The sequence below is a fragment of the Mus musculus genome, chromosome X, assembly GCF_000001635.26.
Source record: "Mus musculus strain C57BL/6J chromosome X, GRCm38.p6 C57BL/6J".
NCBI lineage: Eukaryota > Metazoa > Chordata > Mammalia > Rodentia > Muridae > Mus > Mus musculus.
The window spans coordinates 112,089,520-112,115,533 of NC_000086.7; the positions used below are offsets into that span (position 1 = coordinate 112,089,520).

The 26,014-nt window shown below is 36.7% G+C and overlaps 1 protein-coding gene across 2 annotated transcripts in view; it reads left to right on the forward strand.

Moving 5' to 3' along the window:
- The window catches only part of Tex16 (testis expressed gene 16), a 230,561-nt gene that overhangs the window by 192,754 nt on the left and 11,793 nt on the right, over positions 1–26,014 (forward strand). The window contains exons 10-12 of one of the 2 annotated variants that reach the window (XM_017318644.1): positions 2,924–3,033; positions 3,460–4,856; positions 8,629–8,718. In XM_017318644.1, coding sequence (XP_017174133.1) covers positions 2,924–3,033; positions 3,460–4,856; positions 8,629–8,718 — 1,597 coding nt within the window. Of the gene's footprint in view, positions 1–2,923; positions 3,034–3,459; positions 4,857–8,628; positions 8,719–26,014 lie in introns of those variants that run through there. The other variant, NM_031382.2, reaches the window with a different exon arrangement.

Below are 26,014 nucleotides of genomic sequence, written 5' to 3' on the forward strand. Positions count from 1 at the left end.
GGAATAACCAGGACAGTCACAATCTGAATAAAGCAAAGTCCATCTACAACAGTGTAAATAACTCAGTGTCCATAATCTGGGATTAACTCAAAATCTTCTAGGTGTCTCCAAAGGGCTTGGGTCACTTCTCTGGCTCTGCCATCTACTGTACACATAGCTTGTCTTTGGGGCTCTGACTAGCTCCATTCCAGCATTGTATCTGTTCTTGGTGATCACTCCATAGTACTGGAATCTCCAAAAATTCGGAGGTCTTTTCCTCCAAGTTGTATGCACTCTCACTGGTAACCTCTAACTGGCTTTCTTCAGAAACTCCAGCCCTGCCACACAGGTCCAAGCCTCAACTGCTCTCTATGACCACTTCAATACCAGAACCTTCTAGAGGTTACTCTAACACTGCTAAGTTTGGCTGTTAGCACAAACTACAACCTTGGCTGCCTTGGGAACACAGATTCTGTGTGTAGATCCTGAGGAAACATTTCTCAAATTTTACTTCATTGATGCTGTTCTCTTCTTAGTCCTTGCTAATTTCTCAGCGCCATTTGACCAGCTTCCATTTTTCTAGCAACACAAAGGTTTTATTTCAGTGGTTCTGCTCTCTTGTCTAATTGCTGCTGATTCTTCAGTTCCAGATGATCAGACACCACAGATATTTTAACAAAAAGGGCCCATGAAAGTCTTTGTTTCCCTTGAAACTTCATAAGCCAGGCCTCCATTGTCTGCACTGCTCTCAACATTCTTATCTTCCAAGCCCCAAAGCAGCCAACCCACACTCAATGACTTCCTGCCCAAGTTCCAAAGACCATCCACAACCCTCCCCAAAACAAAGTGAAAAGGTCTGTCACAGCAATACCCCAATTTTGGTTGGGAAACTTTTAATGATAGCTTCTATTTCCTTATGGGTTTTGGGACTGTTTTTGGTGATTTATCTGATTCTTATTTAACTATGGTACCTGGTATCTGTCTAGAAAATTATCCATTTCATCTAGATTTTCCAGTTTTCTTGAGTATAGTATTTTGTAGTATGATCTGATCATTTTTTAAAAATTTCTTCAGTTTCTGTTGTTATGTTTCTTTTTGTCATTTCTGATTTTGTTAATTTGGATATTGTCTCTAGGCCCTCTGTTTAGTCTGGCTAAGAGTTTGTCTATCTTGTTGGTTTTCTCAAAGAATGAGCTCCTAGTGTTGTTGATTCTTTGTATATAGTTCTTTTTGTTTCTACTTGGTTGATTTCAGCACTGAGTTTGATTATTTCCTGTCATTTACTCCTCTTAGAAATATTTGATTTTCTTTTTCCTATAGAGCTTTCAGATGTGATGTTAATCTCTTAGTGTATGCTCATTCAAATTTATTTATGGAGGCACTCAGAGCTATGAGTTTTCCTCTTACACTGCTTTTATTGTTTCCCATAACTTTGGATATGCTGTGCCTTCATCTTTGTTAAATTTTAAAAGTCTTTAATTTCTTTATTTCTTTCCTGACCAAGTTATCATTGAGTACAGAGTTGTTCAGCTTCCTTGTGCATGTGGGCTGTTTGTTTTTGTTTTTGTTGTTGTTGTAGTTGTTGTTATTGATGTCTATCCTTCGTCCTTGGTGATCTGATAGGATGCATGGCATTATTTCAAACTTCTTGTATCAGTTGAGGCTTTTTTGTGACCAATTACATGGTCAGTTTTGGAGAAGGTACCATGAGGTACTGAGAAAATGTATATTTTGTTTTAGGATGAAATGTTCTATAGATATCTGTTAAATCAATTTGGTTCATAACTTTTGTTAGTTTTACTGTGTCTCTGTTTACTTTCTGTTTCCATGATCTATCCATTGGTGAGATTAGGATGTTAAAGTCTCCATCTATTATTTTGTGATTTTGATTGTGAGCTTTGAGCTTCAGTAATGTTTCTTTTACAAACGTGGGTTCCCTTGCATTTAGGGCATAGATGTTCAGAATTGAGGGTTCCTCTTGGTGTATTTTTCCTTTGATGAGTATATAGTATCTTTCCCCATCTTTTTTGATAAATTTTGGTTGAAAGTCTATATTATTGGATACTAGAATTTCTACTCCATCTTGTTTCTTGGGACCATTTACTTGGAAAATTTTTTCCAGCCCTATAGTCTGAGGTAGTGGCTGTCATTTTTGCTGAAGTATGTTTTTGTATGCAGCAAAAATGATGGATCTTGTTTACATATACCTTCTTAACTGAAGTCGTTGTATTTGAACAAAACTTTATTTAATCTTGAGGAAGGAGAAATAAACAGGTTGTGTTGACTTAATTCAGTAATCTATTATCACCTCAAAATATTCAAGAATATGTAGAGTTAATAAAGAAAGAAGAAACTTGGATTAGGAGCTGATACATTGTCAAAACCCTTGATGTAAAATATTGCCTTCACTGTTTTTTATAGAATCATATGATCACTTGCATGTACTTCCTTTATCCATGGCTGTTTTATTCTTCTCTAAATGTTATTTGATATATTTTTCTAAGGACATGGCAGAATTAGCTTTTGTATGGAGACTGAGATTTCCTACCCACATACACAAAAGCAGCCCCGGCTATTTTTTTTTTCTGAATACTAACTTTAATTATCTATCACAAAGAATCTGGTTACTCCCTTTTGAATCCTATGCTACTTACATGCAATCTAAAGACTGAGTTTCATAGCACTCTTCTTGTATTTACAAGTGGAGTATAATTCATAGGAACATAGATGGTGAACAAACATCCCATAATGTGTCTATCTTGTCTACCCCTATGTTTAAATATTAATTCTGAGGTTTTACCCAGAAGCATTCTACAAAACCTTTCAAACACAAGTTTGTAGCTAACCAAGTTAATATCCTCTCTAGTCTAAGTGCTTTTATCTGCTGTATTTTGTGTTTAATTTAAAAAATAAAATTATTATTTCATGATTTATATGTTTTCAGCCAATGACTACATCTGCTTTATCATATGGACCTCCTGTACAATATACATCTGTTCAGAATCAAAGACTATCTGAGAGTTATTCATCTTCACCAAGAGTTGAATTTCCAAGGTAAATCTCACTAATAATAATCAGGTCTACCTATGTACAATTTTCACCTGTATTTGAAAGTAAAAATACATCTACTTTCATTTTAAACTTTACTTTAAACATAATACTTGTTCCCTAAATGTTGATATATTGACTCGAGAGAGACAAGAAAATCACGTATTAACAAGTAGTCTTTCTATTCAGGGAAATAACTTTAGGCACATTGGAAAAGAGTTAATCTGAGCGAAAGATGCTAGTGGTTGTAAAGTCAACACATTAATATTCTTATTTTGTGAAATAAAAGCTTAGGTTTTTTTTTGTTTTTTATACCATTAGTAGAAGGACCATGTGCTCCATAATATGGCCTATCAGAAGAATTAAATAGAGCCATAGTGATGCCAACTGGTAAATATTTAAACATATATTCATGTTCTTTTTTTCTTTAAGTGATGAAGGAGCATTTACACTGGAATGTGACAAAGGATACAAATCTGAAACAGAAATTCAGTATACAGATGCGTTTGAAACTTTAGGAGGTTCTTTTTATTATAAAACTCTCCAAGACCTAACACTAATTGAAAGTGATACACCTCTTATGGACTCTGGTTCTGAAAAGTGTGTGATTGATTCGGACTCTGATAGAGGTGTTGTCTCGGATTTTGAGTTAGAAGAACAATCTAAAGACTCTGGATCAGTAACATTGGGACTGGACTCTGACTCAGAAAAGTCTCCAAGGGATTCAGACTCTAGAAAACACTTGTTTAAAGCAGAACCTTATCAGCTAGATTCAGTCTCTGTTGAAGACTTGACCAAGACTGGGAAACACCTGCTGAGAATTGAACAGTACCAGATGGAATCTGGAGCTCTGAAACATTGGATGACCTCAGGTTCAGAAAAGTCCCTGGAAGATTCTAACTCTCAAAGACTCTCTGACTCTGACAATGAAAGACAGAAAGAAGAAAACTTCCAAATGGCTTCAGCTTCTGTACAAAGTCTGATGGAATCTGAAAAAACAAAGATGGAGAGTGAAAGTTTGTGGATGATCTCTGATTCTGAGAGTTATTCAGTGGACTCACACACAGAAAAAGGTAGAGCATCAGTATCTAAAATAAATCTGATACAAATTGATGAAACAGAAAAACCAAGAACTAAGAGATACTTGATGGAGTCTGATTCTGAACCAAGTAATACAGACTCAGATTCAGAAGGATGTGAGCTAGCCTCAGCAGCTGTGAAATACTTCATAGCTACAAAGACATTTCAGCAGAGCAGTGCTAGCAGCCAGTTCCCAAAGGATTCATGGTCTGCAAGTAGAACAATAAACTCAGACTCTGAAAGCCCTGTGATGTCCTCTGATTCTATGAAATACATGAAGAAAGCTGAAACATGCAAGAGTACCTGTAATTTGGAAAGACTCAAGGCGGCTCACAAGTCTGAGTCTCTACAGGACTGGTTAGATGCTAAAAGAAAACAATTAGATTCTGATAATGCTGGATACTGGGATAGCTCTGGAAAATATCAGTTTAGTTCTATAGTACCTCAAGAGAGCGTTGGAAAACGTCAGGGTGACCTTCAAACGTTTCAGCATAGCACTGAAAAAAAGGAAGTAGGATCCAGTTCTGATAAACATCAGGCACAATTTGGAAATGAAAGAGATCAAAGTGATCCTAAAAGTAAAAGATACCTCATAAAGACAGAGACGGGATTAGACAATGAGGGGTTTCAAATGGATGAGGAAAGAGAAGGATGTCTTGTGGAATCTGACTTTCGTGATTCAGAACGTGAGGCACACCTGCTAGAAGCCCACCGGCTTGGTGCTCGTAAAAAGGAGAATCGTCCTCCAGGTAAGGTAAAATGTATGTGGCCTCTAAAAATGTATTATACATTTTATTAATAACATCATACAGTAGCATTGGTAGATTTGGGGCTGAAACCACGTAGGAAAACCATTAAGTGATTCAGAGACTAAATATCTTAATCCCAGATTTTTATTTCACTTTTAAAATTAGCAATATTATCTTGCTTTAGATGATTTTTTTATCTCTTCATTTTAAAAGGTGTAAAGTTAAAATGCCTATAGAAACAATATTTATAGTGCCCTATGAAATAATGTTAAATTTAGCTCATCCTGGAACAAGTAAAAGAGTTTTGCTATCTAGTTACTGTAAAAAGATTTAAGTATAGAAGCCTAAGTATATCAGCTTTCAAAATATCTTTTGTTTCTCATAAAGGTTTTCCTCAAGTTCCGTAATTATCAATGGATAGTTTTTATTTATCTGTTACTCATGTTTATTTTATCATAATATATCTTAATTCTCAATTCCCTAGACAAATGGTCCTCATCTTGTGGGTTGTCACCCTTTTGGAGTCAAATGACATTTCACAAAGGTCACATATCAGATATTTTGCACCTACATTAAGATTCATAACAGTAACAAAATTACAGTTATGAAGTAACAAGGAAAGTAATTTTATGATTATGAGTCACCACAATAGGAGGAACTGTAAGGGTCACAGCATTAGGAGGGCTGAGAACTACTGCACTAATTTAATTAACTCTTTAAAACAAATGTATATGCTTTATGTAGAGGTACTATGAACTATTCTAAGCATTTTATATATACTGAGTAGTATTGATTCAGCATTGCTAGTTAATTAATTCTCACATATTTTATATATACAAATTTATTACGTCCTCCCAATACTAGAAGGTAGGTTACTGTTGCCATTTTTGTTTTACTTTGGAGAAACTGAGGCACAAATAAGTAACCAAATTAGCACAGTAAATAATAGAGTGTGAATTCATACTTCAGAGTTTATGTTGTTGACCATGAAGATGCACTATCAGTGAACTCGAAGAGGTATTTCCCATTGAGAACCATGATAATTCTAAGTACAAATTGTCTTGTACTCTGAATTTAGGCTTATCTAAATATAGTGCCCTAGTTTAACAGGCATAATTATAAATGTATTTTCACATTTTTATCCTTAGGATTTTCTAATTTATAAAAACAGATTTTAAAAATCTGAATGGACTGTAAAAAAGATTAAAGAATATTTTTAAAAAAGGAACATGAAACCTAGAAAATAATAAAATCTGAATGTTACCACAGGTTTCTAATTCTAGTGGTGGGGTGGCAGAGATGGAAACATTACTAAGGCTTCATGTCCAGGCAGCTAGCCTAGGTTAATCAGAACGTTCCAATTCTCATTGAGAGGCTCTGTTTAAAATACAAAAAGTTGAAAAACTTCTGAGGCAAGGCATTTGATGTTTACCTCTGACCTATACCAACATGCATACAAAAATGCATGTTCATGTGCACATATATGTGCACCCATAGCTGTGAACAAGCACACGTGAATGTGCACAAAATAAAGAGCATTGGTAATATAGTATGTATATGTGTTCTACAAAAATGGGAGAATTGTACCTCAAAATAGAACCTGACGTGGTGGTGCACGCCTTTAATCCCAGCTCTTGGGAGGCAGAGGCAGGCGGATTTCTGAGTTCGAGGCCAGCCTGGTCTACAGAGTGAGTTCCAGGACAGCCAGGGCTACACAGAGAAACTCTGTCTTGAAAAACCAAAAAAAAAAAAAAAAAAAAAAAAAAAGAAAAAAAAAAAGAAAAAAGAAAAAAAGAACAACATCTTCCCTAAATTGTTACATAAATAATTAGCGACCAAGCAAGACAGAATACAGATACTCCTAGTCTAGTGCTTTCTCTGTGAATTTAGGAAGCTTATAAGTGAGTGTCTTAATTAGGGTTACTATTGCTGTGACAAAATACCATTACTAAGATAACATATAATAGGAATCATTTAATTTGAGCTACTTAACATTTTCAGGGGAGTTGTCTATTATGATGGGGAGCATGGTAACAAGTAAGTCCAGCAAGCATGGTGATCAGTCACTAGCTGAGAGCTCACATCTGATCCAAACTTTGCAGGGTAAGAAAGAGGGAGAATGAAACTGGCCTGGCACAGGTGTTTTAAAGCTCAAAGTATAGCCCCAGTGATACACATCCTCCAAAAAGGCCAAACCTGCTCCAACAAGGCCACATTTCTTAATCCTTCTCAAACAGTTCCTCTTACTGGGGACCAAGCACTCAAAGATATGAGCCTATAGGGGCCATTCTTGTTCAAACCACCACACAAAAAATATTATTTGCTCTGAAACTGATCAGTTAAGTATATTTTCTCTCAGTTTGCTTGGATCAAACTAAGAGAAAAGATACTTGTCAAATTTCTTGATAATTAACATAAAGCACAGCAATATATCAACAGTTTTTTAAAACTGAAATGTATACTTACATTTAGGAAATGTGATCTATTATACTACTTTCTTCTCTTAATATAATCTTTTCTCGGTATGTTTTCTGCTTTGCTGTATATATAAACAATTTACAAAGTCTCAAATAAAACTTTCAAGTCTTAGGGTATAGAAACCTATGTAAGTTTTAGAATTTTAGAAACATATTCTTTGATTTTTTTACAAATACCATAAATGTTGCCTCTAGAATGCTTAAACACAATTTCTTATCTCTCAACTTATTTTGATAATAGGCTTTTCAGTTTACTTGGTTAAGATACCATGGACTCAAAAGTTCAAAAAATAGTCAAAAGACATTTTTGAGGGGAGTATCTGGGATTCCTCACTCATGTTTACCTATTATATGCTTTAAATAAAAATAGATACTGCAAATGTGATTTTTAATATTATTTTTATTAGACAATTTCTTTATTTACATTTCAAATGTTATCCCCTTTCCTGCTTTCCCATCCCCCTGCTTCTATGAGGGTTTCCCCTACCCACCCACCCATCCACCCACTCACTCACTCACTCCTGCCTCCCTGCCCTGGCATTCCTCTACACTGGGGCATCAAGCCTTCACAGGACAAAGGGCTTCTCTTCCCATTGATGTCCAGTAAGGCCATCCTCTGGTACATATGCAGCTGGAGCCATGAGTTTTTCAATCTACAATTAAAATTGAAATTCCTAAGTATAAGGGAAGTGTTCTTACTTGTATGTCTTCTTTAACAAACTGTTGATAAATTTGCTGTTTTTATATGGTATCTGACATTTCCCATTTCATTAATAATTAAAAGATGTTTAAAACACAGACAAAAAAACTATTCTTTGTGCTAAACATCTGTTCATTTAAGAATGAGCAATTATTCTTAAAGGAGGCCTTTACTACATGTAGCCATTCTCATTATAACAGCAATGAGTTGTAAGAAAAAGAGTTTGCTTATCTCCAGCAACTAAAACTAAAATTACTTGACTTCTGGGACTGTGCACACTAGTCTGGTTTTTTTTTTTTTTTAGCTTACTAGTCTATTATTATGAACTTCTGCAAAGTTTTCAGACATGACTATGTTTTAACTATTACTTAGAGTTATGCATGTCATAACAATTTAAACTTCATTTTAATATGGTTTTAGTACACTTTGTGAAATTTGGTAGTAGGAACAACATTATAGATAAGTGTATCTTAAAAATGATGTTACAGTATTAAAACAAGATTTTTATTGTGGAATTATATAGTAAACATTCTTTTGCACAATATCATTTTAGTAGGAATTCAAAAATAACTGAGTCCATTTAATATGATTCTAGGGTTTTGGAGACCCATTATCCTGCCTCCTAAGCTTGCCCAGGATAAGAAAACTGAAGAACAAAAGTCTGTACAGCAAAAGGATAACAGAGGTGAGTATATTCAGTAGAAATGTCTAAAAATTTAACCATATTGTTTGTTAAAATTTGGGAAAATTAATTCAGAATCTGAAGTGTTAGAGTTATTGCAAGATAATATCCAAATACAGTGATACTATAAGAGGATTCACTTGATATAATACATAGTAATATTATGTTTATAAACAAATTATGTGCATGTATGAATATTAAATATAATACTCATTAACAAGAAGCATATATTTAACAAATATTACTTTGTAAAACTTTGGCACAATATGTTACTAATTCATTGTTGGATCTTATAAGTCTTTTCCAAACTCAATCTAGATATCAGCCAAAGGCCAAGGAAACCTTATTGTCTGTTTGAGAAAAATTCATTTTCTTTTTATAGTAGGAAAGTAAATTAATTTTGCATTTTTAAATAATTTTTAAAAGATTTATTTATTATTATAAGTACACTGTAGCTGTCTTCAGACGCACCAGAAGAGGGTGTCAGACCTCATTACAGGTGGTTGTGAGCCACCATGTGGTTGCTGAGAATTGAACGCAGGACCTTTGGAAGAGCAGTCAGTGCTCTTAACCACTGAGCCATCTCTCTAGCCCTAATTTTGCATTTTATTACTATAAGTTTTCTTAGATATTTTGGTTATATTCAAATCATTTTCAATATGTGGAAATGAATGTTTGTGAGCTATGGCTTTAAACAGATTTTTCAGATCAATTCTTTGAACAAGGATGATCCATGGACACTCATAAAAGTTACCTTTTGCCTTCTGAAAATAAAAAAGAAAAGGAATAGCTTTATTAAATCGTTATGCAGTTTGTTCCTTTAAACCTTCTCCAAGTTGGCTTTTCAGGAAAATTGTTATTAATAAAACCCCAATATTGAATGACATCAGCTGCATAAATGAGCTCACTTTATGCTTTTTAATTTTCCCACATCTAGTAAGAATAAAAGTCCCTTACTAGAAAGTTCTATCTTAAAATTTGTTTCAGGCTCAGATCTTATCATAGTTATTAGAGTATGCAAACAAGAAGTACAGTCTCAAAAGCCACATTTGATGCCCTTATAAACATATCAAATAAAACATTAATCAGACAATATGGATTAACAGGATTCCCATCATGAGATATACTTCCTTAGGGTTTTTAGTGTAACCCAGTTAAGTCAATTCTGTCTGTATTCAGAAAAACTACATAAAGGCTGACAGTTCCATGTAGTTTTGCTTGCCCAGCATATGAGTCAACACATTGAAATATTCTATTTTCCTTGTATATGCATACAGTGTCCTGGAATTAATCTGTCTATCCCCTACCATCTCAGGTTCAGTGCTGCCTGGTGTGATATTAGGGTCAGCAGCCAAGTAAATTCAAATAACTTATACTACCTCAAATAGTTAGCTAAGAAAGTTGTCCTTCGGATATGGGGGAAACTTACAAAAACACTTATTTTTTTTAATTAGATATTTTCTTTATATACATTTCAAATGCTATCCTGAAAGTTCCCTATACCCTCCCCCCGCCCTGCTCTCCTACCTACCCACTCCTGCTTCTTGGCCCTGGCATTCTCCTGTACTGGGGCACATAAAGTTTGCAATACCAAGGGGCCTCTCTTCTCAGTGATGGCCGACTAGACCATCTTCTGCTTCATATGCAGCTAGAGATACGAGCTCTGGGGGTACTGGCTAGTTCATATTGTTGTTCCATATATAGGGTTGCAGACCCCTTCAGCTCCTTGGGTGCTTTCTCTAGCTTCTCCATTTGGCGGCCCTGTATCCCATCTTATAGATGACTGTGAAACATAGAACACCCAAAATACAATTTGCAAAACACAAGAAAATCAAGAAGAGGGAAGACCAATGGGTGGATACTTCATTCCTCCTTAGAATAGGGAACAAAATACCCATGAAAGGAGTTACAGAGACAAGGTTTGGAGCTAAGACGAAAAGATGGACAATTCAGAGACTACCCCACCCGGGGATCCATCCCATAATCAGCCACCAAACCCAGACACTATTGAATATGCCAGAAAGATTTTGCTGAAGGGACCCTGATATAGCTGTCTCGTATGAGACTATGCCAGTGCCTGGCAAATACAGAAGTGGATGCTCACAAAAAAAAAAAAAAAAAAAAAAAAAAAAAAAACACTTATAAAAAGGCAAAGATCATTAAATTCTCTATTAGAAGTCCCTGCCCACATTTGTAAAGCTTATGATCTATTGATATAAAGCTAATGTGTGGTATCAGCAATATTCATTTTTCATTCTCCATTATCTCATACTTTACCAAGATCTTTTGTCTTGATTGGGTTTTATGAAAAATGTAACAAAATATTTTTGTAGAAAAACTATATAAACTTAACCAGAAATACAAGTCATGAATCTTTTAAAACCTTTGAAAATGGCTTTACATGATATTTTATTATTCTTACTATGATGTGATGGCTACCTTATAAAAAATAGATTCATTTTTGGGGATAGCTGCATTTAGCAGTCAAATTTCTACATTAAAATATGAAAACAGTAGATAAATAAAGAAAATCTGGCTCTTAGTGCATGGTTATAAACCATTCAAATTTTGACATTGAATACAAGGCAACAGCAGTGAGACATGTCCCAGAGATGATACAAAGTCCAATATATTAGGAATGATTACACTCCTTGTGGCATTTTCTGCCTCAGTGTACAGTATAGACAAAAAATGCAATCTGTCTCTGTGTTTCAAATATAAAGGTTATTAGACTCATGTTTTCATATTGATTAAAGGACAAATCCTTCCTGTAAGCATTTGTATATGACCCAGAAATAGCACAGCCCTCATCATAATATTTCTTTAGTTTGTGGGCACATATAGGATTGTCCAAATTCTATTACACAGTGGATAGCCTAGTAGGTCATCAATGGGAGGAGAGGCCCTTGGTCCTGTGAAGGTTATATGCCCCAGTATAGGGGATTGCCAGGGCCAGGAAGCAGGAGTGGGCGTGTTGGTGAGCAGGAGGAGGGAGGAAGGGATAGGGGGTTTTCAGAGGGGAAACTAGGAAGGGGGATAACATTTGAAATGTAAATAAAGAAAATATCTAATTAAAAATAGTTATGTATGGAAAAAACTCAAAACAAAATAAACCATTCACTTTCTTTTAGAAAAACAAAGCAAAGGCAGTTTTAAAACCAGATAATTTCCAAATCTCAATTAAAAATAAGAATTCTATAAATCCTTTTAATCTTCTCATTTTTAGAGGTCGAATTAACCTTTTAACAAGGTGGTAAAATCATTGGAAATTATGTAGACATCTGATACAACAAGTGCTTGATTGAAAAAAATGAAATATAAAGCACATTTACTGTATCTACATAAAGAAATTATCCATTTTTTATGTTTTGATTTTGATATACTTTGATAGAAAAAATAATTGAAACAAAAATGATTGGTTCTAGTCACCAATTCAGTTTTCTATATTCAAAGCTTTTGAATTTCAAATTAATCCTCAGTGACAGAGCCAAGGGAGTTATGTCTTATTAAATTTTTTACCCCTTTTCTGGTCTGGATGATTTTTCAGTACTTATGAAGCAATAATAGTTAAATGTATTCATATTATTTTTTATTATTTAATCATTCCTCAAAGTCCCTCACTAACCCCCTCCAGTCTGCCCTCCAGCAGTTCCCCATCCCATTCTTCCTCCCCTGTCTCCAAGAGGATGTCTGAACACCCCCACACCTCCCTGCACCCTGCCAGGCTTACCAACTCCCTGGGGCCTCAAGTCTCTCAAGGGCTAGGTGCATTTTCTCTCACTGAGGCCAGACCAGGCAGTACTCTGCTATATATGTATTAGGGGCCACTGACCAGCCACTGTATGCCCCCTGGTTGGTGGCTCAGTGTCTGAAAGATCTCAGGGGTCCAGGTTAGTTGAGACTGCTGGTCTTCCTATGGGGGTCATCCTCCTCCTCAACCTCTTCCAGCTTTTCCCCAATTCAACTACAGGGGCTCCCAACTTCAGACCGTTGTTTGGGTGCAAGTATCTGCAGTCAGCTTCTTGTTCAGCCTCTCAGAGAGCAGCCATGCATGCTCTTCTCTTTAAGCACAACACACCATTAGTAATAGTGGCAGGCCCTGGATGGATCCCAATTTGGGCCTGTCACTGGACCTCTTTCCCCCAGTCTCCTCTACATTTTTGTCCCTGAAGTTCTCTCAGAAAGGAACAACCCCAGGTCAGAGTTGATCTCCTGTCTTTCTATTGGAGGTAGATTCCACATGTTCTCTCTCCCCACTGTTGGGCATTTAGTCCAAGGTCCCTGCCTTTGAATCTTGAGATTCTCTCACCTCCCAGGTCTCTGGTACATACTAGAGGGTCCCCGCCCCCACCTCCTACCTCTCCAGGTTGTGTATTTCCATTCTGCTAGCCTTCATGGCTTCAATCCTGCCTTCCAATACCTGATCATGTTCCTCTTTTACCCTGCCACACCCCCTTCACTCTCCTACTCTGTTCCCTCCCTCCCTCTGCCCTCTGCTTTTTTTCCCCCTCCAACTGGGTTTGAAGCTTCCTCACTTGGGCCTTTCAGCTAATTAACCTTCTTGAGTTTTGTGGATTGTAGCCTGAGTATTCTGTACTTTTTTTGGCTAATATCCACTTATAAGTGAGTACATCATCATGCATGGACTTTTTTTAGGTCTGAGTTATCTCACTCAGAATGATATTTTCTAGTCTATTCATTTGCCTGTAATATCTTTTTTTTCAATTTCAATTTATTTTTAATTTATTTTTTACACTCCTATTCCATTCCCCATCCTCCCTTATCCACCCTCTGACTACTCCACGTCCCAAACCTCCTCCCCAACCCACCCTGTCTTCACATGGATGCTCCCACCCACCACCCCACCTGACCTCTAAACTCCCTGGGGCCTCCAGTCTCTTGTATCATCTCTGAATGAACACAGACCCGGAATTCCTGTACTGTATGTGTGTTGGGGGCCTCATATCAGCTGGTGTATGCTGTCTTTTTGGTGGTCCAGTGTTTGAGAAATCTTTGGGGTCTAGATTAATTGAGACTGCTGGTCCTCCTCCTACAGGATCACCCTTCCCCTCAGCTTCTATCAGCCTTCCCTAATTCAACCACAGGGGGCAGCTGCTTCTGTCCATTGGTTGGGTGCAAATATCTGCATCTGACTCTTTCAGCTGTGTGTTGGGTCTTCCAGAGAGTGGTCATTTGTGAGCGCTCCACAGCCTCAGTAATAGTCTCAGGCCTTGGGACCTCCCCTTGAGCTGGATCCCACTGTGAGCCTGTAGCTGGACCTTCATTTCCTCAGGCTCCTCTCCATTTCCAACCCTGTAATTTTTTTCAGACAGAAACAATTATGGGTCAGAGATGTGACTGTGGGGTGGCAACCCCATCCCTCACTTGAAGCCCTCTCTTCCTGCTGGAGGTGGGCTCTATAAGTTCCCTCTCCCTACTATGGGGCATTTAATCTAAGGTCCCTCCCTTTGAGTTATCCTTGTTCTTAATAGCTAAATAATATTCCATTTCTTCAGTTTCTTTTGGTTGAAAGTCTATTTTATTGGGTATTAGGATGGCAACTCTCCTTGTTTCGTGGGACCATTTGCTTTTCATTTCTGATTTTGTTAACCTGGATACTGTCTCTGTGCCCTTTAGTTTGGCTAAGGGTTTATCTATTTTGTGGATTTTCTCAAAGAACCAGCTTTTCGGTTGGTTGATTCTTTGTTTCTATTTTGTTGATTTCAGCCCTGAGTTTGACTGTTTTCTGCCTTTTAATACTCTTGGGTGTGCTTGCTTCTTTTTCTTCTAGGGCTTTCAGATGTACTGTTGTTAGTGTAGGATCTCTCCAATTTCTTTAAGGGCACTTAGTGCTATGAATTTTCCTCTTAGCACTGCTTTCATTGTGTCACATAAATTTGGGTATGTTGTGCCTTCATTTTCATTGAATTCTAAAAAGCCTTTAATTTCTTTTTTTAAAATTTCTTCCCTGATCAAGTTATTGAGTAGAGAGTTCTTCACTTTCCATGCATATGTGGATTTTCTGTTGTTTCTGTTGTTATTGAAGATCAGCCTTAGTCTGTGGTGATCTGATAGGATGCATGAGATTATTACAATCTTCTTGCATCTGTTGAGGCTTGTTTTATGATTATATGGTCAATTTTGGAAAAGGTAACTTGCAGTGCTGAGAAGAATGTATATTCTTTTGTATTGGGGTGAAATTTCTGTATATATCTGTTAAATCCATTTGGTTCATAACTTCTGTTAGTTTCATTGTGTCTCTGTTTAGATTCTGTTTCCATGATCTGCACATTGCTGAGAATGAGGTGTTGAAATTTCCCACTATCATTGTATGAGGTTCAATGTATGTTTTGAGCTTGATTGAAGTTTATGAATGTGGTTACCCTTGCATTTGGGGTATAGATGTTCAGAATTGAGACTGTCTCTTGGTGGAATTTTCCTTTGATGCATATGAAGTGTCTTTTCCCATCTCTCTTGAAAACTTTTAGTTGAAAGTCTATTTTATTGGGTATTAGGATGGCAACTCCCACTTGTTTCGTGGGACCATTTGCTTGAAAGAATTTTTTCCAGCTTTTAATACTGAGGTAATAACCGTCTTTGTCATTGAGGTGTGTTTCTTGTATGCAGCAAAATGCTGGATCCTGCTTGCTTATCTAATCTGTTAGTTTATGTATTTTTATTGGAGGAATTAAGCCCATTGATATTGATAGATACTGTTATGTTTGTTATAGTTGGCATTATGTGTGTGTGATACTCTCCTTTTGGTTTTGTTGAGAGATAATTAATTTTTTTCCTTCATGTGTTGGAGTTTTCCTTCTAGAATCCTCTATAGGGCTGGATTGGTAGATATTATTTAAATTTGGTTTTGTCATGGAATATTTTGCTTTCTCCATCTATGGTGATTGAGAATTTTGCAGGGTACAGTAGCCTGGGTTGGCATATGTGTTCTCTTAGGGTCTGCATGACCTCTGTCCAGGCTCTTCTGGCTTTCATAGTCTCTGTTGAGAAGTCTGGTGTAATTCATATAGGTCTGCCTTTATATGTTACTTGGCCGTTTTCCTGTTATATTTTTTAATATTCTTTCTTAGCTCTGTGCATTTAGTGTTTTGATTACTATATAACAAAAGGATTTTCTTTTCTGGTCCTTTGAACAAGGAATCCTTGCTCTCTTCATCTATTCCTATTATTCTTATGTTTAGTCTTCTCATTATGTCTTGGATTTCTTGAATGTTTTGTGTTAGAGGTTTTTCTGTTTCAAATTTTGTTTGACCATTGTGTCAGTATCTTCTAAGGTATCTTGTACACCCAAGAATCTCTCCTCTATCTCTTGTATTTTGTTGTTGATGCTTACATCTTTATTTCCTGGCTTCTTTCCTAGGTTTTCCATTTCCAGGGTTGCCTTCATTTGTATTTTCTTTATTGTTTCTACATTCATTTTCAGGTCTAGGACCGCTTTGTTCAATTCCTTTATCTGTTTGATTCTGTTTTCCTGTATTTCTTTAAGGGGTTTATTTGTTTCCTCTTTAAGGGATTCTATCTATTAACCTGTGATTTCCTGTGTTTCTTTCAGTGAGTTATTTATATCCTCCTTAAAGGATTCGCTATCTTCATGAGATAAGAATTTTAGGTCTGCATCCTGGTTTTCAGGTGTGTTGGTATATCCAGGGCTTGCTGTGGTGGGAGAACTGGGTTCTGATGGGGCCAGAGTATATTGTCTTTTGTTGTTTATGATCTTTTGCTTGCCTCTTGCCATCTGTTTATCTCTGGTGTTAACTGGTTTGGTTGTCTCTGTCTGGAGCCTGCCTCCTGTGTCCCTGAACTGCTGCAGGTCTCCTGGGAGGCCTGTGGCCCTGGCTGTAGCAGACCTCTGGGCAGGCCTTAGACTATAGGGTATTCAGAGGAGCACATAAGCTGATGGTTTGCCCAAGCAGAAGGCACAGGAGTGAATGTGGGTCGAATTTAAGTGGGGAGTCGGGGTGGGGTGCAGATGGGTCCTGAGTCCACTTGGCTCTTCAGGGTTCTCAACTGCTGCAGTTGTTTGGGAGCATCCCTTACCTGTGGCCCTGGCTGTAGCTGACCTCCTAGAGGGCGTTCAGACTATAGGATCTTCAGAGGGGCAGACACATTGATGGTCTACCCAGGTGGAAGATGCAGACATGAAAGTCATATTATTTTTATCACTATATTAGCTTCATTTTAATTGAAAATATTTTTCTCCCATTGCAGAAGCAGTAAATTTAGAATTTGCAGAATTAGCATTATAATTTCATAGAGATTCTGGAAATAAATCAAATGTACAGGCAGCTGCTTTAATCATAACAGTGAAGACATAACTTAGTATATTAGTTCATTTTTTACCATAATGTAGTATATGAAGCAAGTTACAGTATAAAGAAAATGTTTTTATAACATTACTCTGAAGGTACAAATTGAGGAGACTTGTCCAGTGATAGCATTTTGTTTAGCACAGTCCTAAGGTCATAGAGAGAAACAAATAATAAGGAACATGGAACACATAATTAGCTGTGTGTTTTCTGGTTTCTTTCTCTTATAAAGCAATCACTATTCAAACTAGCAATATTCACTTGAATATGCTTATTTAATATTATTACCTCCCAAAGATTCCATCTTCTTAATAATGCTTCCTTAGATTAGACGAGAACCTGTGCCCCTCATTGTTTTACTTTTATTTACATCTGAATAATATTTCATTGTGTATATATGCCAAAATTTCATTCCACTCATCAGTTGATGGACATCAATGTTTATTCAACTTCCTAGCAATTGTGAATAGAGAAGAAAAATGAATGTGGATTTCAAGTATCTCTGTACAAGTTATAAAGTCCTTTAAATATATGTCCAGAATGGTATAGTAAATATATCTACTTCTAGTTTACTAAGAAAACTCCAGACTGAATTTCAAAGGGGATGATGCACTACTTAAAACTCCTATCAACAACATATAAGGATTCCCTTTCCCCACATCCATACCAGCAGTTCTTACCATTTGCACAATTCTTATGATGGCCATTTTCTCTTGGGTGAAATGGAATCTTAGAGTAATTTTAATCCTGCATTTCCCATAGCTCAGGGGACCTGGCATACTTTTTCAATAATCAACTAGAGATTTGTATTTCTTGTTTTGAGAAATTTCTTCTCAATTCCCTAGTCCTTTAGAAACAAAGCTGCTATTCTCAATCTCATGTGGCTCTTTACTTCAGTCCACCACCTCTTTTTGCAGAGTTCCTTGAGCCTCAAAGGGAGGGACTTGATGCAGATATCTTATTTAGGGCTGAGTGTTCCAACGTCTCTCTTTTTCTGCATATTTTCAGGCTGTTAGTCTCTGTACTTAACTCTCATGTGCTGCAGGAGGAAGCTTCCCTGATGATGGCTGAGGAAGACACTTGTCTGTGATTATAGCAGAAAGTTGTTAGGAGTAATGTTATTGCTATATTCTTTAGCAGAACACTAGTATTTGATTTTTTCCCTAAATCACTGGTCTTAGGTTTTTAGCCACCCTAGCAGCATTGGATATGGATTGAATCTCATGGAATGGGCTTAAATCAAAGCAGGTATTAGTTGGTAGTTCCCACAAGCTTTATGAAATTATTATACACATTGTGTCTTGCAAGAAGGTCACTATTATAGATTGAATGGTTTGTAGCTGGGTTGGTGTTTACCTTTCTCCTGTGGTAGCAAGCAGAGTACCTTCCAGTACCATGACATTAGTCCATAGGGGTGAAGGCTCTAGTTAGGTACCAGATCAACTTCTCCATACTCAATTGAGTCACTTATGTGTTGTCTTTAGCAATAGGGCTTTACCATCAGTTTGTGGAAAACAATCAGAAATCCTTGGCAATAATTGAGTTGTTTGAGGTTTCCAAAGGGACTTTTTGGTTAGCTCTATTAGATGTAACCAATTCATGGTACTGGAAGCTTAATGTGATGATGAGGTGTCTAATCGGGGCTCTGTCTCTCTCATTATTTGGTAATTTCTTGTAGGTTGCCTTCATTTATGTATATATTTTAGGAAGCTTTTACTGTATTAAGTATCCATATGACCCCTCAAATGGCCCACAGTTTAACAGTTTCCCCCTGTATTCTCTTCTTTTTCCATCTCCCCCCTCATTCTTGTTTGATACTCCTGTACCAGCCACACTCTCACCTTGACAGTTCATAACTATCTATTCTATTTCTTCTTCCTAGGTAAATGTATCCCTACACCCGGGCCTTTATTTTGTACTAAACCTCTGTAGTAATATAGATTATCTCTTGCTTGTCAATGACTTTAACAGCTAACATCCATTATAAGTGAATACATAATATATTTGTCTTTCTGGGTCTGGGTTACCTCACTCAGGATAATATATTTTCTGGTTGCATCCATTGACCTGCATATTTATAGATATTGTTTTTTAATTTTTCCATTATAATTTATTTATTAATTTATTTTACATCATGATCATTGTACTCCCTCCAGTTCTCTCCTCATAGAATTTCTCCCCAAGCCATTCACTTCTCTCATGAGAGGGTGGAGGCCACCCAGGTATCCCCCTACCCTGGCATATCAAGTCCCTGTAGGGCTAGGAGCATTCTCTCCCACTGAGGCCAGACAAGGCAGCCCAGTTGGGAGAACATATTCCACAAACAGGCAACAGCTTTAGGGAGATTCCTAGCCCAGTTGTTGAGGACCCATCTGAGCTGCACATCAGCTATATATGCAGAGGGCCTATGTTCAGTCCTTGTATCCTCTCTGATTGGTAGTTCAGTCTCTGAGAACTACCAAGGGTCCAGATTTGTTGACCTTTTTGGTCTTCTTGTAGAGTTTCTATCCCCTTCAGGGCCTTCAATTCTTCCCCTAACTCTACCATAATATTCTCCAAATTCTGTCCAATGTTTGGCTATGGGTCTCTACATCTGTTTCATTCAGCTGCAGAGTAGAGCCTCTCAGAGGACAGTTATGCTAGGCTCCTGTCTGCAAGCACAATAGAGATATCTTCATTTTCATTGAATTCTAGAAAGTCTTTCCTTTCCTTTTTTATTTCTTCCCTGACCCAGAGATAATTGAGTAGAGAGTTGTTCAGTTTCCACGAGTCTTTAGCTTTTCTTGTGTTTCTTTTATGGTTGAAGTACAGCTTTTAATTCATGGTGTCTGAGGGGATAGATATAAGCCTGTATTTCAGTTTTCTTCTATTTGTTGAGGCTTGCTTTGTGGCATTGTATTTGGTCAGTTTTGGAGGAGGTTCCATAAGGTGCTGAGAAGAAGGTATATTCTTTCATTTTGGGGTGAAATGTTCTGTATATATCTGTTAAATCCATTTAGTTCATAACTTCTGTCGGTTTCACTGTGTCTTTGTTTCAGTGATCTGTCCATTGGTGAGAGTGGGGTATTGAAGTCTCCAACTATTATTGTGTGAGGTTCAATATGTGTTTTGAGCTTTAGTAAAGTTTTTTTTATGAATGTGGATGCCCTTGCATTCGGGTTATAGATGTTCAGAATTGAGACTTCATCTTGGTTAATTTTTCCTTTGATGAGTATGAAATGTCCTTCACCTTCTCGTTTGATTAATTTTGGTTAAAAGTCTATTTTATTAGATAATAACTTGTTTTTGTTTTGTCCTTTTTTTCCTTAATTTTTTTTCTGGCCCTTTATTCTGAGGTAATGTCTATCTTATTGCTTAGGTGTGTTTCTTGTATGCAGCAGAATGAAAGATCCTGTTTTTGCATCAATTCTGTTAGCCTGTCTTTTTATTGGGGAATTGAGTCCATCGATGTTGAAAGATTAATGCCCAGTGATTGTTAATTCCTGTTATTTTGATGTTGATGGTGGTTGTGTGTGTGTGTGTGTGTGTGTGTGTGTGTGCTATGTGTGTGTATATGCATGCGTGTGTGCACAGACGTGCATGTGTGCTTTCCTTGGTTTTGCTCATAGGTATTACTTATTTCCTGTTATTTCTTGGGGGTAGTTATCCCCCTTGGGTTGGAGTTTCCTTATAGTATTTTCTCTAGGGCTTGATTTGTGTATAGAAATTATTAGAATTTGGATTTATCTTGAAATATCTTATTTTCTCCATCTATGGTGATTCGGAGTTTTGCTGGGTATAGTAGCCTAGGATGGCATCTGTGGTTTTTTAGAGGTTGCAATATATGTCCAGGTCTTTCTAGCTTTTAGAGTCTCTATTGAGAAGTCCAGTATTTCTGATAGGTCTCCCTTTTTATGTAACCTGGCCTTTTCCCCCTGCTGCTTTTAATATTCTTTCTCTGTTCTGTAGATTTTGTGTTTTGATCATTATGTGCCAGAAGTATTTTCGTTTCTGGTACAGTTTAGTTAAGTAATCTATAAGCTTCTTGTGTGTTTATAGGCATCTTTTACTTTAGATTGGAAAAGTTTTCTTCTTTGATTTTGCTGAGATTTTCTGATCCTTGGAGCTAAGATTCTTCACCTTCTTCTATTCCCATTATTCTTAGATTAGGTCTTTTCATGATATCCCAAATTTCCTGGCTGTTTTGTATCAGGAAATTTTTAGATTCAACATTATATTTCACTGATGTATCCATTTCTTTTCTTTTATATTCTTTGCCTAGGATTCTGTCTTCCTTCTACTGTATTCTCTTGATGATACTTGTGTGTGTTGTTCCTGTTCTCTTTTCCAGGTTTTCCATCTCCAAGATTCCCTCTGTTTGTGTTTTCTTTATTGATTATATTGCCATTTTCAGGTATTGAACAGTTTTATTCCTTCACCTGTTTAATTGAATTTTCTTAATTTTTTTAGAGATTTTTTTCTCTTTAAAGGCTTCTTCTACCTATTTGATTTTATTTTCTATATATCTTGTTTTTTATTATTATTATCTTTAAGCTTTTTTACTTTCCAGCCTTTATTCCCCTCCTGGTCTACCTTCTGATAGTTCCTCATTTCATTCCTCCTCCCCTAACCCCGACCCACCCCCTACCCTACTGGCCCCTCTCCTCTGGGTCCTCTCTCTAGGATTAAGTACATCTTCTCTCCCTCACTGAGGCCAGACCAGGCAGTCCTCTGCTCTATATGTGTTGGGGACCTCCTATCAGCTAGTGTATAATGCGGGGTTCGTGGCTCAGTGTCAGAGATCTCAGGGGCGCAGGTTAGTTGAGATCTTCCTATGGGGTTGCACTTCTCCACAACTTCTTCCTGCCGTTTCCTAGTTCAGCCACAGGAGTCCCTGGCTTCAGTCCATTGCTTGGGTATAAGTATCTGCATCTATCTCAGTCAGCTTCTTGTTGGACCACTCAGAAGGCAGTCATGCTAGGCTCTTGTCTGCAAGGACATCATAGCATCAGTAATAGTGTCAATCCTTGGAGATGGATCCCAATTTGGGCCTGTCACTGGAGCTTCTTTCCCTTAATCTCTTCCCCAATTTTGCAGTTTATTTAGACAGGAACAATTCTGGGTCAGAGTTTTTGACTGTGGAATAGCAACACTATACCTCCACTTGATGCCCTTCCTTTCTTTCTAGTGGAAGTGTGGACTCCACAAATTTCCTCCTGCCACTTTTGGTCGTTTGATCTAAGGTTCTTCCCTTTGAGAGTTTCTTGTCTTCCAGGCCTCTGGTAAATTCTAGACCCCCCCAGCCTACCCCCTACCTCCCAAGGTTACCTGTTTCCATTCATTGTGCTGGCCCTCAAGGCTTTACTCCAGTCTCCCTGCCCCCCATACCTGATCATATTTCCCTTTTCCCCTCCCCCTCCTCTCTCTCATCCATGATCCTCCCTCCCTCTGCCCTCTGTGATTGCTTTTTTCTCCCTCCCCAGTGTTATTGAAGCATCCTCAGTTGGACCCTTCAACTGGTTAACATTGAGTTCTGTGGATTGTATCCTGGGTATTCAGTAAATTTTTTTGGCTAATATCCACTTATTAGTGAGTACTATTCATGACCTTTTGGGTCTGAGATACCTCACTCAGGATGGTATTTTCTAGTTCCATCCATTTTCCTGCAAAACTCAGGATGTCCTCATTCACAGTAGCTGAATAGTATTTCATTGTGTAAATAAACCACATTATCTGGTATCCATTCTTCTGTCATGGGACATCTAGGTTGTTTCCAGTTTCTGGCTATCACAAATAAGGCCTCTATGAACATATTGGAACACGTACCCCTGTGGCATGATGGGGCATCTTTTGAGTATATGCCCAGGAGTGGTATAGCTGGGTCTTCAGGTAGATCAATTTCCAGTTTTCTGAGGAACCTCCAGATTGATTTCCAGAGTGGTTGTACAAGCTTGCAATCCCACCAGCAAAGAAGGAGTGTTCCTCTTTCTCCACAACCTCGCCAGCATCTGCTATCACCTGAGGTTTTGATCTTAGCCATTCTGATTGGTGGTTAGAAAAGAAAAATGCAATTTTAAAAAGTTATTCTTTTATTTTGGAGAATTATAATTATATAGTTTCCCCTTCACTTACTTTCCCCAAAACCTCTCATATACCCCATTTTTTCTCTTTTAAATTCAAGGCCTTTTTGTTGTTGTTAACTGGTATTACATACATGCGTGTGTGTGTGTGTGTGTGTGTGTGTGTGAAAATAATATATTGTATATTACGTATGTATGTATCCTAAACACATAATTATTAACTCCCTAACTATAGATTTTTATAAATATGTGTTCCATAGCAGTCTTCTCAACCAAGGTCTCCATCTATGGTAAAGATAGACCAAATTTGCAAATAAGTACAGAAATATTTTAAAAGGTTGATTAAATGTTAAATTTAAATTCCAAACATGTTAAATGACATGTCAGAACGTTTTAGACTCTTCCTAGATCTTTAACATATAAATATATACAAAGCACTCAAACTATTCTCTAAATAGTCATCTATATTCATCTAGCATACATACATACATACATACATACATACATTTATTTATTTGTTTTTAATTGTCTTTAATCTTTTCTTACAGTCCAGTCATTATCCCCCTCCTGGTTTGCCCTCCTCGTTTCTTCCTCATACCATTCCTCCTTCCCAATCTCCAAGAGAGATGACCCCCTCACACATATACACTCCACCAGGCTTCCCACAGTCTCTGGGGCTTCATGTCTCTCCAGGGTTAAATGCATTTTCTCTCACTGAGGCCAGACCAGGCAGTCCTCTGTTGTGTATGTGCTGGGGGCCTTGGACCATCTAGAATATGCTGCCTAGTTGGTGGCTCAGTATCTGAGAGATCTCAGGGGTCCAGGTTAGTTGAGACTGCTGGTATTCCTATGGATTCTCCCTCCCAGGTCCCTTCCTCCCTCTGCCCTCTGTAATTGCTTCCTCTCAAGTGGGATTGAGACATCCTCACTTAGGCCCTTCGGTTGGTTAGCCTTCTTGAGTTCTGTGGATTGTACCCTGTAGAGTATTTGTGGGCCTATATTATATGGAACTTGTTGTGTTCAAGTTCACTCTTTCATACTGATTCTCTGTCTTGTTCCATTCAGTACACAAAATGCCCTATTAAATATTATTATTATATTTCCTTTTCCTGTAAATTCTGTCTATGCTTTCAAATGCTGTTTTGTATATAATGTATATGTGTATATAAACGTGAACATATGCATAGCTGTATCTCTTGGTGAGTTGATACTTTTATGATTCTATGACCTTTATCTTTTAACAGTTTTTCTCTTAAAAATATTCATTTTTGCTTTTGAGTATTTCTTACTTATTTTGGTTAGTATGTGAATGCATTTTCATTTTTCATATCTTCAACTACAATATGCATGAAAACTAAAATAGGATCTTAAAAATGTTTGTAAGATGCTACCCAACATCATTTGTTGAGTTTTTAAAAATTTAAACCATTATATAATAAAGAAGGAGTCAGGATTGCCATTTTCTTTTGTGGTGATAGTGTTATGGTTCATTCCTTTGTTCTTTTCCTATGATACTGTCTTCCTTTGTGTTTCATTTCTTCCCTATCCCTCCCCAATCTCTTTCTTTCTCTCTCTCTCCCCCCTCTCTCCCTCTCTCTGTGTGTATCTGTGTGTCTCTGTGTGTGTGGATGTGCTGTAAAATCTTTCTTCATATATGATACACTTTATATGAGGTTACCTTTAAGTATTAGTATTAAGTATTTACCTATAAGTTCTTACTTATAACAGCCATCTTAAGGTGAATAAAAATTTAACTTCCATTGCATAGGAGTTACATTTCCTCTTACTTATACACTTCTGTATTGAGGTTAGTTTACATATTTAATCTTATAATTTAGAATTTTATAATAATTATTTTAATATTCTGAAAGGTTTGAATTTTTTATACTGGGATTAAAATTCATTTACTCAATGCAAATATACTATTACAATAGGCTGTATTAATTCATATATTTATATTTGCTAGTATGTTTATAATTTTGTTTTCATAGTTAACATTTTTATTTCAATATGAATTTTTTTATTATTTCCTATAGGGCAATTCAGAATTGGACTTTGTAAGTTTTTGTTTGCCAGACAAAGAGTTTCTCTTTATTTACTTTTTAAAACAGTTTTACATGGCATAGTACTTGTTGTTGGCAGTTTTTATTACTTCCGAAATTTTGAATATATCAGTTGATTCTCTCTCTTTTTTTTTTGGATTGAATCTTCTGTTGAGAATTCTGCTAACAGTGATTACTCTATGCATCATAAATGATTTCCTTACTATTTTAAAATTTCTTTCATTTGCTATTTTAATTAAGTGTCTTTGTATGGATTTCATTGGACATATATATTGTTTATATAACTTTATTTCATTTTATTTTATAGTTTATATTAGGTTTGTATGACTTCACAGAACACTTTCTTCCTTAGATTTGGGGATTTTGTTAAATCCATATTTGTTCAAATAATAATTTTTCCTTGGTCTTTCTTTATTCTTCTTGAGTTTCCTAAAATATGTATTCCTTTTTTTTTATAGATACATACTAACATTTTCAGTTTTATTTCAAAAGTATTCTGAAAACATTGAACCAGCATATAAGGGATCTATGTGCCTAGTAGAAATACGGTTCAGTAAGCCATTGATTACAGACTGGTTAGCTGATGAAACATAAACGTTCTTATTATGCGTTTGCAAGTTTCAATTTAAAAAATACATATTTAATTAGCAATTCATTTCAAAGTCTATGAGTGATTTAAAGCCAGATGCATCTGAAACTAATTGCATTATATATAGACTTGCTTGCCAACATTTTTACAATGCATCTCAGTTTTTCAGTGTTAAAAATCAGCTCTTCCAAATGAATCTTCTATAAAATAACTCATATTTTGAACATTCCTCTGTATCTGCCTGGTCTGTACAACCTACCAACC